At 41.0% G+C, this 15855-nt stretch overlaps 1 protein-coding gene and 1 pseudogene across 1 annotated transcript; both read right to left on the minus strand.

The window, feature by feature from the left end:
- Nucleotides 1-268: 268 nt before the first annotated feature.
- On the minus strand, nucleotides 269-2563 carry LOC135527476 (tubulin alpha-1C chain-like; annotated as a pseudogene).
- Nucleotides 2564-5657: 3094 nt separating this feature from the next.
- LOC135528421 (tubulin alpha-1B chain-like) lies at nucleotides 5658-14649 on the minus strand. Its single transcript, XM_064957493.1, has 4 exons — nucleotides 14497-14649; nucleotides 7690-7912; nucleotides 7012-7160; nucleotides 5658-6921 (listed from the first exon to the last, which is right to left on the minus strand). The coding sequence occupies exons 1-4, from the start codon at nucleotides 14497-14499 to the stop codon at nucleotides 5941-5943; spliced, it is 1356 nt and encodes a 451-aa protein (XP_064813565.1). The 5' UTR covers nucleotides 14500-14649; the 3' UTR covers nucleotides 5658-5940.
- Nucleotides 14650-15855: the final 1206 nt, after the last annotated feature.

Raw genomic sequence — 15855 nt, forward strand, 5'->3', positions numbered from 1 at the left:
GCTCTCATATATTTAAATTATATAAACTTCGAGTAGTTTAAGTAAGTAGTTTTAAAACGTAATTATTTGTTTACAGGTTAGTATAAATATGTAATAAGCGCAATAACACATACATTGCAATTGTGTGATTCTAGGAACTTCAGTGTTCCTAAAACCCAGTGAATCTGTCTAATCCACCAGTGTGACTTCATGTACATGTCTATGCAAGTAAAGGTACAAAGACCTCTAAATGGGAAACTGAAAATTACGACAAGTACAAGTTTTGTTTTCCATACAATTTATTGTCAACATGAAAGTGCTTTTTGTTTGAGGTTAGGAGTTTTGAAAGGACATACTGGCTGAAAAGAAAAGGGTGGATCTATGGAAAGAGGGAGTGAAAAGAAAAGGGTGGATCTATGGAAAGGGGGAGTGAAAAGAAAAGGGTGGATCTATGGTAAAGAATTTGAAAGACAAATAAAGACAAAGAAAGCCATTTCTAATACTGTTCTCTGTCCTCATCTACTTCACTTCTGTCACGTCCCACCTCTTCATAATCCTTCTCCAGGGCTGCCATGTCAGCATGCACACAGCCCTCGGGACTTTGGCCAGGTCTCAACCAGGGACTACAGTGGGAGGCTGATAGTTGATGCCAATCTTGAAACCAGTTGGACACCAGTCAACAAACTGAATAGAATGTTTGGTCTTGACATATTTGGGCATCACATCACCACGGTACAGAAGGCAGCATGGAATGTACTTGCCGTGGCGAGGATCTCATTTCACCATCTGGTTGGCTGGCTCAAAGCGGGCATTGGTGATTTCAGAGACAGTTAACTGCTCATGGTAAGCCTTGGTAAGCCTTCTCTGCAGAGATGACTGGGGCATAGGTAGCCAGAGGAAAATGAATACGTGGATAGGGCACCAAGTTGGTCTGGAACTCTGTCAGATCAACATTAAGGGCACCATCGAATCGAAGGGAAGCAGTAATGGAGGAAATAATCTGTCTACTTTGGCCAGTTGAGGTTGGTGTAGGTGAGACGATCAATGTCGGGGTTCCTACGACAGATGTCATATGTAGCCTCATTATCCACCATGAAAGCACAGTCAGAGTGATCTAGGGTGGTGTGGGTGGTCAGGGTGGAGTTGTAAGGTTCCACCACAGCTGTGGACACCTGGGGAGCTGGATAGATGGAGAACTCCAGCTTGGACTTCTTGCCGTAGTCAACAGACAGGCGCTCCATCAGCAGGGAGGTGAAACCAGAGCCGGTGCCTCCTCCAAAGCTGTGGAAAACCAGGAAGCCCTGAAGGCCTGTACACTGGTCAGAGAAAGAGAAACACGTCAATAAAAGGAGAATAACAGATGTCCACGTTCTAATCAGATCAAATATTTTATTAATTCATTCATTCATTCTGAGAGAGACACCAGTTTGTGGATCCTGTCCAGCACCAGGTCAATGATCTCTTTGCTAATAGTGTTGCGTCCACGGGCGTAGTTGTTGGTAGCATCCTCTTTGCCAGTGATGAGTTGTTCAGCATGGATAACTGGCGGTAAGTCCCAGTGCACACCTCATCTGAGGAGAGAAATCAGTAGCTCATGGAGGAGCTCAACACCAATGTAGTAAACAGAAAACGTACCTATGACTGTGGTCTCAAGGTCCAGAAAACACAGCCCCAAACACATGCTTTCCAGCCCCAGTCTCACTATAGAAGGTGATGAAGGAGTCGTCTCCTCCTCCGATGGTCTTGTCACTGGGCATCTGTCCGTCAGGCTGGATCCCATGTTCCAGGCAGTAGAGCCTCCAGCAGACATTGCCAACTTGGACTCCAGCCTGACCCATGTGGATGGAGATGCACTCAGACTTCGGGAAAGATAGTTGTTTACAACTTTCTCAGCTAAATAAATAGTTTTAATTTGAAAATCAATCAAGTATTAACTGTAAATACACATAGGACAAATCATAATCCAAAGGAAATTATCACCTTCAAATTCTACTTTACAATCGTCTGAAAGAAACAAGTTCTGAGAATATATTTTGGCATAATAGACAATTAGACCAAAACATTCATCCAAAACTGGAATAGTAACAACAATATTTCATTTGTTTCAAAACGGAAATGGCCTAGAGTTTGTTTTGTTTAATTCTTAGCAACTCTGTGGGTGAGGAGAGGAGGGGGCTTGGGGCATGACAGAAAATGTTTTCATTGTAGAAGATAGGGTACAGGTACACATGGGGACACATCACCTGACTGAAGAAACAAGTGATCGGCTGTTGAACAGACAAACAGGAAATGCTTTTTAAACCAAATGTCACACATAACTAATTTCACAAATCAATTACAATCTGATCAACACATTCCAAATAATGAATGCATTTGACTTCAAACTAATTTAGTAGACCTGCTAACTACATCTATTTTGATATGAAATGTTAAATCAATGTATTTTTACTATGGCACTCAATGTTTTAAAACATTTAATAGCATATCAGAAAAGCAAGTTTGAACTTTGTTATTGTCAGACATTCTGAAATATCTCATGAAATATTTAAGTTCGAAATTAGTAAAAACTTTACAGGTTACTCATTACTGTCAGCCCACTTCAAAACGAGGCAATTTATTTGAATATATTATGAGTGCCAATGACTGAGTTTACATTTTCCTCTACAATAAATCATTATCCCTGGGTCGCTTCTAATGCAGACATCAAAGCAGGAGAGATATGTCATTAAAAAGAGACATCAGTTCAAAGTCAAGTTTTGTTAGACTAGTTGGCTGAAGTTAACAAAATGACTGAGATTGATTTGCGTTTTGGTTTGGGTTACAAAACGACATCTGTGTAAAATTATGACTAAAACATTTGTTTTAAGTCAAATTGTCACACCCTGACCATAGTTTGCTTTGTATGTTCTATGTTTTGTTTGGTCAGGGTGTGATCTGAGTGGGCATTCTATGTTGGATGTCTTGTTTGTCTGTTTCTGTGTTTGGGCCTGATATGGTTCTCAATCAGAGGCAGGTGTTAGTCATTGTCTCTGATTGGGAGCCATATTTAGGTAGCCTGTTTTGTGTTGGGTTTTGTGGGTGATTGTTCCTGTCTTTGTTACACCAGATAGGGCTGTTTTCGGTTTGTCACATTACTTGTTTTGTATATTGTTCATTTATCATCTTCATTAAAGATGTATCACAATAACCACGCTGCGTTTTGGTCCGCCTCTCCTTCAACAGAAGAAAGCCGTGACACATTGTGTTGAAAAAATGTAAAAGAAACAGCTTTGATTTAACTATTGTAAGAAAATATGAAGTTATTGAAACTAACAATAATATGATTTGTGTGTACTCACCATGTTTAAGTTGAGAAATTTCAAGATGTAGTTCTGGAGAAATTAAATGTTCTTTTAGTTTAACTCTCACAGGCTTATCTTTGGGAGACTGTAGTAGGAAGTCTGATAGAAAATTTGAAAGTTGAAGCAATTTATACTTCTATGATACAGTGGACAGATGTCAGAGAAATTCTATAGGAAGAGAGACTGCAGATTCTTTCAGACAACAATTTTATAAGATTTGAAAAAACAAAGCAATCAATAACCACTCGATCAATGCATTGTTAGGAAAGCCCAACGAACAGAGTTGTCTCTCTCCTCTTATAGAAAAAGTACAACCTATTTTGTCTATGTGGCAGTTTAGCAGATGGGTGGATACAGGGATGGAACATGGTGTGTAAAAGCTGCTTTAGCTTGTCTGTTCAGATTAAGATAGCTGACGCTGCCACCATTGTCTGTTCCTTCCTGCATGTTTCCACACAGCTAAGTCCCTGTAGATTGTGAAAACAGGATGTCACATACTGCGGTCGCACGCAAACGGCACTTATCTGTACACCCAGACATATGACTAAGTCACATAAGACATGCCTGTATCAGCAAAATACTAACATTTAACAATGGAAAATTCTCAAAGTAACAACAGCATAGTAGGTCTAATTAAACAGTATAGTATGTAATGAATATTACATTTCCACCACACAGACTTTGTCGAAACTGATTGGAAGATCTTATATGCCTTTTCCCAATTGCTTATCAGAGAAGAATAGGTCAAAGTAACTCTCCCATATGCGTGTGGTTTAAGTAAGCATCTTCAGAACCTACTTTTGGAAGTTGAAGTAACACTTTCCAAAACTGCAGTACTTCAATAACAGTTAGTAAGTTTCCAAATTATGAAAATGTCACTACATTATTTATAATTAATCTAGGTCTACCAGATACAGATTCCTCTACATCTGATGAATATGTTAGAGTTTTAAAAACATTGATAAGTAATTGATGAAAAGTATACAAAACATACTGGTATCAATTTAAACACACACTTCTATTGGTCAATCTTTAACCTCTTGATGCTATGGGGGCGCTATTTCATTTTTGGATAAAAAGACGTGCCCGTTTTAAGCGCAATATTTTGTCACAAAATATGCTCGACTATGCATATAATTGATAGCTTTGGAAAGAAAACACTCTGATGTTTCCAGAACTGCAAAGATATTGTCTGTGAGTGCCCCAGAACAGATGCTACAGGCAAAACCAAGATGAAACTTCAACCAGGAAATGAGCAGGATTTTTGAGGCTCTGTTTTTCATTGTCTCCTTATATGGCTGTGAATGCGCAAGGAATGAGCCTGCCCGATCTATCGTTTCCCCAAGGTGTCTGCAGCATTGTGACGTATTTGTAGGCATATCATTGGAAGATTGACCATAAGAGACTACATTTGCCAGGTGTCCGCCCGGTGTCCTCCGTCGAAATTGGTGTGTCATCTTCAACTGCACGTCTTTTTCCAAGCGATTCACCGGAGAAAGGAGACTACCACGAACAATATATCAAAGAAGAGATATGTGAAAAACACATTGAGGATTGATTCTAAACAGTGTTTGCCGTGTTTCAGTCGATATTATGGAGTTAATTTGGAAAACAGTTCGCCGTTTTGATGACTGAATTTTCGGGGGTTTTTGGTACCCAAACGTGATGTACAAAACGGAGCGATTTCTCCTACACAAAGAATCTTTCAGGAAAAACTGAACATTTGCTATGTAACAGTCTCCTCATTGAAAACATCCGAAGTTCTTCAAAGGTAAATGATTTTATTTGAATCCTTTTCTGGTTTTTGTGCAAATGTTGCCCGCTAAATGCTACGCTAAATGCTACGCTAGCTATCAATACTCTTACACAAATGCTTGTTTTGCTATGGTTCAAAAGCATATTTTGAAAATCTGAGATGACAGTGTTGTTAAGAAAAGGCTAAGCTTGAGAGCTAGCACATTCATTTAATTTAATTTGCGATTTTCATAAATAGTTAACGTTACGTTATGCTAATGAGCTTGAGGCTATAACTGGATACAGGTTTTTTTCATAGCCAAACGTGAACAAAACGGAGCGATTTGTCCTACACAAATAATATTTTTTTGAAAAACTGAACATTTGCTATCTAACTGAGAGTCTCCTCATTGAAAACATCTGAAGTTCTTCAAAGGTAAATTATTTTATTTTAATGATTTTCTTGTTTTTGTGAAAATGTTGCCTGCTGAATTCTAGGCTTATAGCTATGCTAGCTATCAATACTCTTACACAAATGCTTGTTTAGCTATGGTTGAAAAGCATATTTTGAAAATCTGAGATGACAGTGTTGTTAACAAAAGCTTGAGAGCAAATATATTTATTTCATTTCATTTGCGATTTTCATGAATAGTTAACGTTGCGTTATGCTAATGAGCTTGAGGCTATAAATAGAATCCCGGATCCGGGATTGCTCGACGCAAGAAGTTAATGAAACAAACAAATCTGTGATTGTCACTACAACAAACCAGTTGTACTTAAACCTAAACAAGAAGCAAGAAAATATCAAACTGTAAGAAGAAATGCATTGGTTTTGAAAATATGCTACTATAAGATACGGGAGCCAAGGGCGTCCTTGCATGAACACTCAGTACTCCTCTCCCTCCTCCTGTCCGTCACCCTCGACGGTGTCAACCCCCACCTCTTCGTAATCCTTCTCCAGGGCTGCCATGTCCTCTCTGGCTTCAGAGAACTCTCCCTCCTCCATGCCCTCACCCACATACCAGTGCACAAAGGCACGTTTGGCGTACATCAGGTCAAACTTGTGGTCAAGACGAGCCCAGGCCTCTGCAATAGCAGTGGTGTTGCTCAGCATGCACACAGCCCTCTGGACTTTGGCCAGGTCTCCACCAGGGACTACAGTGGGAGGCTGATAGTTGATGCCAACCTTGAAACCAGTTGGGCACCAGTCAACAAACTGAATAGAACGTTTGGTCTTGATGGTGGCAATAGCAGCATTGACATCTTTGGGCACCACATCACCACGGTAAAGAAGACAACATGCCATGTACTTGCCGTGGCGAGGGTCACATTTCACCATCTGATTGGCCGGCTCAAAGCAGGCATTGGTGATTTCAGCCACAGAGAGCTGCTCATGGTAAGCCTTCTCTGCCGAGATAACTGGGGCATAGGTAGCCAGAGGAAAATGAATACGTGGATAGGGCACCAAGTTGGTCTGGAACTCTGTCAAATCAACATTGAGGGCACCATCGAATCGAAGGGAAGCAGTAATGGAGGAAACAATCTGGCTAATGAGCCTGTTGAGGTTGGTGTAGGTGGGACGATCAATGTCGAGGTTCCTACGACAGATGTCATATATAGCCTCATTATCCACCATGAAAGCACAGTCAGAGTGCTCTAAGGTGGTGTGGGTGGTCAGGATGGAGTTGTAAGGTTCCACCACAGCTGTGGACACCTGGGGAGCTGGATAGATGGAGAACTCCAGCTTGGACTTCTTGCCGTAGTCAACAGACAGGCGCTCCATCAGCAGGGAGGTGAAACCAGAGCCGGTGCCACCTCCAAAGCTGTGGAAAACCAGGAAGCCCTGAAGGCCTGTGCACTGGTCAGACTGAGGAGAAATAGGAACATGTCAATAAAAGGAGTCCACATTCGGATCAGATAGTTGATAAAAAGATGTTATTAATTATGTGGTGCCCACCAGTTTGCGGACCCTGTCCAGCACCAGGTCGATGATCTCTTTGCCAATAGTGTAGTGTCCACGGGCGTAGTTGTTGGCAGCATCCTCTTTGCCAGTGATGAGCTGTTCAGGATGGAATAACTGCCGGTAGGTCCCAGTGCGCACCTCATCTGAGGAGAAAGAAAATCAGCAGCTTATGGAAAACAGAATAGGAAGTTCTAAAAGGGTTCTCCTACAGGGACAACTTCTGCATCAAACCTTTTTCATCTGAGGACCTTCACTATGGAAGACAGGGTTCTAAAATGTTTTTTGTTGTTGTTGGAAAAGGTTCTGGAACCAGGGTTTTTCAACAGCCCTCAAATTCATATCCGAACCTCAAAGTCAGTTCTACTGTTTTTTTTCTTTCTTCCCCCCTCTAATTAGGGACTGATATCAATCAATCACATTTATTTATGAGGCCCTTTTTACACCAGCAGATGTCAAAGTGCTATATGGAAATCCAACCTAAAACCCCAGACAGCAAGTATTGACGACGTAGACCTGGGACACCAAATGGGTGCAATTAATTATCAGGTAACAGAAAACCAGCAGTACTCTGGACCTCGTATAAGATTTCAATACCCCTGTTCTACAGGGACAAGCCAAAGAACCCTTTATGGTTCTAAGTATAACCTTTCTTTCTTAAGAGTGAAAGCTTACCTATGACTGTGGGTTCCAGATCCACAAACACAGCCCTGGGGACATGCTTTCCAGCCCCAGTCTCACTGAAGAAGGTGTTGAAGGAGTCGTCGCCTCCTCCGATGGCTTTGTCAGATGGCATCTGTCCATCCGGCTGGATCCCATGCTCCAGACAGTAGAGCTCCCAGCACGCATTGCCAATCTGGACACCAGCCTGACCCACGTGGATAGAGATGCACTCGCGCTAGGGTGAAGAGGAAGACATTTTTTATTTGAAAGGCGTTTCGCAATAACCCAAAATAGGCTAGAGCAGTGGTATTCCACTCCTTCGAGGTCCAGAGCCTGCTAGTTTTCTGTTCTACCTGACACTTAATTGCACCCACCTGGTGTGCCAGGTCTAATTCAGTCAGTGATTGGAGGGGAACAATGAAAAAAGCAGTGGAACTGGCTTTGAGGTCCAGGGTTGAGTTGGAAGACCTTGACATACGGTCAGAATATAAAAGATGTAATGTGAAAATACACAGCAAATTCCTCAGTGTTAAATTAACACTGAAAATGTGGACCTGTATAGACACTGAACAGTGAATTAACACACTGCTTGATGTAATGCTTTTTTGCATATTTCCCAGAGTGCCTTGCCTTTCAAATGAATTGTAGAATTACCACCAGAGAGGAAGAGGGTGCTCAACTTGGTTTCCTATTGTTAAGGCGAAGAGACCTGTACCTTGTCAGTATATCCCTAATCTTTGGTTACCACCCATGACTGAATTTGTTAATGATAGTGAGATCCTTGTTGCATTCATCAATTTTCAATCCCATGGACTTCACCATGTGAGATCCTAAGTGAATAGCTTATCATTAAAACATAATTATTTAATACATTATGTATTTCATAAGGCCTTATTTTGAGGGCATACACTAAAACATACTGGGTTGTTTGGATGACCCAACTGCTGGGTCACATAGGGCTCTATTCAATCAGATGTGCTTTTGCTGACATTCACATAGCGGTTGTTTTGGCGTTGTCAGAGGTGGAACTGCATTAGAGATATCAAATCCACATGTGGCTCCTGGCATTATTCTGTACCTAAAGTGGACATTGCCATTGGCTGTACCAAAGTTGCAAAAACAGAAATTCCATGCAGCTTTGTTTACAAGTTTGAATACTGGAATGTGAGATGGAATCTACATCTTGATTAGTTGAATTATTATTTAGTGTAATGATTTTTCTATTTGAACATAATTTTTTCTTTACAGTCTACACGTTCTCGTTATGAACTTCTAACTCAAGTGTGGCGGGTGTGGCTTCGTAACAATGATTACAAGAGCAGCTGCTCACCGATTTGACGGCTCCAGCGCAGTTCCGCCAAAACATCCACTGTGAAGGTGTCTGCTCTTGCTGGTTAAACACTTGATCTGAATGAATCTAGGCCTTCTGGGGGTTTTTAGGGCAAGGTTTGATGATGCTGGGTTATTGAGATATGACACAGCAAGTCAGATTAGAAGACTGGAGGCTTGGTTTAGTAGGGTTGTGGCTTTCAGTAATGTTATTTTTGGCCACCCGTGAGAGTAAATGTCATTCTGGTTCTTCTATTCTGTTCTAATTGTCATCACATGTTACAGTTGAACATGGACTCTTTTGTAGCTTTAATTAATCTTACAGAAATGTGTGAGTTCCTTAAAAGCTTATGCAAATTCTAAAGTGATAACCCCAATGGGATAGTAACCACTTTGTTGCAATATGTAAATAATTATGTTAATATTTTTTCACCAACAAAACAAAGAAACAACCATGAAGCTTAACAAAGGCGTGGGGACTGCCCCTATCAAAAACAACTTCCCACAAATAACAAAGGGAAAAAAGCTGCCTAAGTATGATTCCCAATCAGAGACAATGATAGACAGCTGTCCCTGATTGGGAATCATACTCAGGCAGCTTTTTTCCCTTTGTTATTTGTGGGAAGTTGTTTTTGTTAGGGGCAGTCCCCGTGCCTTTGTTAAGCTTCATGGTCGTTTCTTTGTTTTGTTGGTGACATTTACCTAAATAAACAGAAATGTACGCCACGTTGCGCTGCGCTTTGGTCCACTTATTCCTTCCAGGAAGACGGCCGTGACAGAACTAGCTACCACCAAAGGACCAAGCAGCATGGCCAGGAGAGGCAGCCCCCCCAAAAAAATTGGGGGGAGGCACACGGGAAGGTCGGCGGAGCTGAGGATGGAACTTGGAGGGGAGCGAAGGGAGCAAAGCAGAGACAGTGAAGGAGTTGATGGGGAGATTGAAGGAGAGAGCTATGAGAGAGCTGCTGTGTTGGTGCATGAGGCACGGACATTCGCCCTACGGAGCGTGTCCTCGGTTTGATGTCAGCTGAGTCAGCTCTTCATACTCGTCCTGAGGTGCGTGCAAGCCGTCTGGTGAAGACTGTGCCAGCCCCATGCACCAGGTCTCTTGTGCGCCTCCCCAGCCCTGCACGTCTTGTGCCAGCTCGGCGCTCCAGACCTCCAGTGCGCCTCCACAGCCCGGTGAGTCCTGCGCCGGCTCTACGCACGGTTTCCCCATGTCCGGCCTGTTCCAGCTCCCCGCACGTGGCAGGCTAAAGTGGGCATGTAGCCAAGAGGAGCGGTGCAAGTGCTAAGCACCAGAACTCCAGTGCTCCCCACAGCCCGGTTCAACCTGTGCCTGCGCTCTGGAGGTGCCGGGCTAGAGTGGGCATTCAGCCAGGAAGAGTGGTGCAAAGACTACGCACCAGATCTCCAGTGCTCCCCCACAGCCCGGTCTATCATGTGCCTCCTCCAAGGACCAGGCCTCCAGTAGGTCTCCCCAGCCTGGCCCATGCTGTGCCTTCTCAAATGACCAGGCCTCCAGTAGGTCTCCCCAGCCTGGTTCATCCCGTGCCTCCTCCAAGGACCATGCCTCCAGTAGGTCTCCCCAGCCTGGTTCATCCCATGCCTCCTCCACGGACCAGGCCTCCAGTAGGTATACCCAGCCTGGTGAGTCCGGTGCCTGCTCCACGGGCTAGCCCGGGGCCCACAATGAGGGTGCCCAGTCCGGGGCCAGCAACGAGGTTGCTCAGTCCGGGGCCCGCAACGAGGGTGCCCAGTCCGGGGCCCGCAGCGAGGGTGCCCAGTCCGGGGCCCGCAGCTAGGTTGCCCAGTCCGGGGCCCGCAGTGAGGATGCCCAGTCCGGGGCCCGCAGCGAGGGTGCCCAGTCCGGGGCCTGCAGCGAGGTTGCCCAGTCCGGGGTGAAGCGGGGTCTACGTCCTGCACCAGAGCCGCCACCACGGATAGATGCCCACCCAGACCCTCCCCTATAGGTTTAGGTTTTGCGGCCGGAGTCCGCACCTTTGGGGGGGTACTGTCACGCCCTGACCTTAGAGAGCTTTTTATGTCTCTTTTTTGGTTTGGTCAATGTATGATTTGGGTGGGCATTCTATGTTCTGTATTCTATTTTCTTTAGTTCTATGTTTTGGCCGGGTATGGTTCTCAATCAGAACCAGCTGTCTATCGTTGTCTCTGATTGGGAATCATACTTAGGCAGCCTTTTTCCCTTTGTTATTTGTGGGAAGTTGTCTTTGTTAGGAGCACTATAGCCTTTGTTAAGCCTCACAGTTGTTTCTTTGTGTTGTTGGCAACATTTACCTAAATAAACAGAAATGTACGCTCACAACGCTGCACTTTGGTCCACTTATTCCTTCCAGGAAGACGGCCGTGACAGCCTCTTACACTTCAGAGTTGCGATGCAAAAATCCTAACAAAATGCTTGGCACATAGAATTGTCAGATATTATTCATCCTAATCAGACAGGGTTTTTACATGGATGATACATTGGAGATAATATAAAACAAGTACTGGAAACAAAATAATACTCTGAAATATCGGGGACACCAGGCCTGGTTTTCATAGCTAATTTTGAGAAGGTCTTTGATAAAGTACACCTGGAGTATATATATAAATGCCTAGAATATTTCAATTTTGGGGAATCTCTTATAAAATGGGTTAAAGTTATGCATATTAACCCTAGGTGTAAAATAGTCAATAATGGCTACATCTCAGAAAGTTTTAAACTGTCTAGAGGAGTAAAACAAGGTTGTCCACTATCGGCATATCTATTTATTACTACCATCGAAATGTTAGCTGTTAAAATTAGATCCAATAATATTAAGGGATTAGAAATATGTGGATTAAAAACTAAGGTGTCATTGTATGCTGTTGGTTCATGTTTTCTTTTAAAACCACAATTAGAATCTCTCCACGGCCTCTTAGAGGATCTAGATACTTTTGCTATCCTCTCTGGATTAAAACCAAATTATGATAAGTGATATTATGATATCATTATGATTATGATATTATGTATTGGATCACTAAAAATTAAAAATTTTACATTACTGTGTAGTTTACCAATTAAATGGTCTGACGGCGATGTGGACATACTCAGTATACAAATCCCAAAAGAAAGAAATCATCTCACTCCAATAAATTTTTATCGAAAGTTAGCAAAAATAGATAAGATCTTGCTACCATGGAAAGGAAAATACCTGTCTATTTGTGGAAAAATCACCCTGATTAACTCTTTAGTCATATCACAGTTTACACATTTGCTTATGGTTTAGCCTACACCTAGTGACCTGCTTTTTAAATTATATGAACAAAAAATATTCCATTTTATTTGGAATGGCAAGCCAGACAAAATTAAAATGGCCTATTTATATAACGAATATGAATTCGGAGAGCAGAAATTATTACATGTTATAGCATTAGACCTCTCACTAAAGGCATCAGTCATACAAAAGTTATACTTAAATTCAAACTGGTTCTCTAGTAAATTGGTAGGAATGTCTCATCCTATGTTCAAGAATGGCCCTTTCCCCTTTATTCAGATTACAACTGAAGGGTGGGACTAATAACAAAATAACCAATGTAAAACATACAGGGTCTGTAAAATGTAGATAGAATACAAGAACAAATAGAAATCAATTTGGAGGGACATCAGAAATAGAGGAAGGACTAAAAACAAACAAAATATAACTATTGTTAAATCGATTGTGTCTGTAAAATGTGTATAAGATGCATAAACTGAAGGTAGAAGCCTAAGTGTTATTGTTTACTCCAATTGGGGGGAGGGTGGTAGGGTTTGCAGAGAATAATAAAGGTATATTCTTTAAAAAAGTATGTATATCTATATAGGTATGTGTATGTATATATGTGTATATGAATGCATATGTGTATGTACGTGTATGTATATGGATATATATATTTACCAAATAAAGATATGGGGGGTTGGATATGATGCAGACAATTACATTGATGGAAGCAACAATCTTTCCGCAATATTAAGCTGATCCACCCCTAAGAAAAAAAACCTCAATGTTAAATTTAACACTGGAGAATTTGCTGTGTGGAATAACAAATTATGATATCTCAGCCAAATGTTATATTGCTCTTATATGGACCATTCTTTATTGCTGTTCCATATTCTATTATCTTATCTTATCATATCTAAGGGATAATCAATGTTAGGGACATTCGTGAAAAAACGTGGAAGGTGTGTTCCACGATGTGCTAGCAGAGTGGAACTGACCTTCCACGAACTTGCATTATTTTCCAGATAATGCATAGAGCCCCGAGTTGATTATCACATTTATACCATGGCTATAATTTAACACATTTACCACTATAAATGTGTTCATTTGCCAGTAGCAATGTGTTCAACATCCACTGAAGTAGCTAATAAGTTTACTAGATAGTTACAGGAGTTGCCGTGGTAGTTTAGCTAACCGAATCATCTGTCCTAGTTTGACATTATGAAAAGACAATTCAACAATGCCAATAATGTTTTCAATTCGACGTCTGCTTCAAAAGCAGCTCAAACATAGAAGATGTAAGAATGAACTATAGCCATTGAATTCTACCTTGAAAAGATACTGTTCGTTATAGGGAAATTATACACACTCTAAAATGACCTTCAATCCGATCAGAAATAAGTATTCAACAATGCCATGGAATAACCCTGAATAATCTAATATTCTTTAAGATTCTACAGGTTTGATCTAGCCTACTGTTCTACGGATGTGTTTTAGTGTTGTGTTTTCCTCTGACTGCGCAGCATACGGAGGGGATTATCTAGGTCAGCAAATTTCAGTGCTGCTGTCTCTTTAAAACGTTATGAGATTAGTCAAACCACATACACATTTATACTGAAATTCATTCCCAGTGTTATAATAATAGTTTTTTCCCCCTTGAATAAATATATTTCAATAACCGGTGAATAGGAGAAACCAAAAGTGCAAATATAGCCACACACACACACACGTAGCATTTTTTTGTTTTCAATCTCTCATAGCAAGTGGCAAAAATATAGATAGCCTACTAAAATACATTGGCAAATATAAATGCCATACAGTCCAAGAAAGTAAATAGATTCGTCCATCAAATGGCAGTGAGACGACTGTCCACGTTGACCAGCGTTGAACATGCCTAATCTAATTTAGCCTACTGTTTGCACTGACCAAAGGATTTTGGAGAAGTAGGCTACCGCGCAGATCCTTCATTGCCGGTCCCCACAAAGTTTACATCTCTATTAACCCCGTTATATTTACCTGCTTTGAGTTCAGAAAATTTGACATAAGTTTACACAATATTTGTTTAAAAAAACAAACAATTCAATTAAGGCTATTTCGATCGTTTCTATTTGACAAATGTCACAGAGCCCATGGATGCAAATCAGGACTGTCCCACACATTAATTACTAAAAAACACCTGAACAAAATGGTTGAAATTGTTGAATTTACACATTACATAATATGTCACCGAAAATATGTCGACTATGCTTACCATGATAGCTTTTTGTGCAGGGGATGAGGAGAAAAAAGTCAAATAACGATGAGCTCGTTTCAGAAGCCTGCAATTTGAGGTGTGCGATATCTGAAGATAATCCCATGAGTGACGCAACCGTAATGCTATTCAGTATTAGGCTATGTCTGGGGAAAAGCTTCTAGCCTTCATGCACAGATTTTCTTTCCTAGTGTCATTATTTATTTGAATAGGTTATTTTTACTGAACAGTATATGCTCCTTAGAAACTGTAGCCTAAACTGTATCGAGCCTGAAACTTCAGGAAAACAGGTCAACTGCCATTCGTTCACAAATTGACGTTTATTGTCATGAGTCTTGTCCTGGAGGCAAACCTGAGCGATTTCCCCGTTAGACTAGATATGCAAGCTGCAAAGTTTTAAAAATGGCTTCAATGTAAACATTTATAAAAAAAAAAAAATAAATGCTTTTTTGTCTTAATTTAAGATTAGGGTTAGGCAGTAGGGTTAGCGGTGTGTTTACGGCTAGGTTTAAGATTAGGGTTAGCTTAAGGTTTAAATTAGACTTCGCGAATTTGTGGCTGGGCCACCGAGTGACCACACTGCAGAGCTGCCTCCAGAACAAGATTCATGGCGAAAAAATATAACCTGCCATTCATTCAATGAAAGACAACCCAAACACAACTAGTCAGGATTAGTGACAGAAGTAGTACATTTATTGCATTTCAAAAGCAGTACATTTACATTATAAATTATAACTAAACTATTACGTAGCAAAATGTAAATACAATATTGTTAACAATATTATTACAGTGTTATTTCACAGGAATAAAAACAACAATGTAAAGTGTTACTAAAACCTGATTGTGAGCTTTATTTACCAAATTCATGACAACTATTGTCACGCCTTGGTCTTAGTATTTTGTGTTTTAGATAATTAGTTGGTCAGGCCAGGGTGTGACATGGGTTTATGTTATTGTGTTGTTGTATTGGGTTTTTTGTAGGCATTGGGATTGTGGTTGATTAGGGGTGTGTTTAGTATAGGTTTGGCTGCCTGAGGCGGTTCTCAATCAGAGTCAGGTGATTCTCGTTGTCTCTGATTGGGAACCGTATTTAGGTAGCCTGGGTTTCACTTTGTATTTCGTAGGTGATTGTTCTTGTCTCTGTGTAGTTTCACCAGATAGGCTGTAATTAGGTTTCACGTTTTGTTGTTATTTATTTATATCAGTTATTTCATGTACCGCGATTCATTTGTTTCATTAAAAAACATGAGTAACCAACACGCTGCATTTCGGTCCGACTCTCATTCAACAAACGAAGAACGCCGTTACAACTATAGATATACAAACTGAAATACATTTAATAAGACAATTATTTAAAAA

Source organism: Oncorhynchus masou, chromosome 33 (assembly GCF_036934945.1).
Source record: "Oncorhynchus masou masou isolate Uvic2021 chromosome 33, UVic_Omas_1.1, whole genome shotgun sequence".
Lineage (NCBI taxonomy): Eukaryota > Metazoa > Chordata > Actinopteri > Salmoniformes > Salmonidae > Oncorhynchus > Oncorhynchus masou.

Excerpts from the sequence above, each read along its gene's own strand:
- LOC135528421 (XM_064957493.1), bottom strand. Across the intron at positions 7,161-7,689 it reads TCTGGAACCCACAGTCATAG|ATGAGGTGCGCACTGGGACC; the intron begins GTAAGCTTTCAC and ends CTTTCTCCTCAG. Across the intron at positions 6,922-7,011 it reads TGGACAGGGTCCGCAAACTG|TCTGACCAGTGCACAGGCCT; the intron begins GTGGGCACCACA and ends ATTTCTCCTCAG.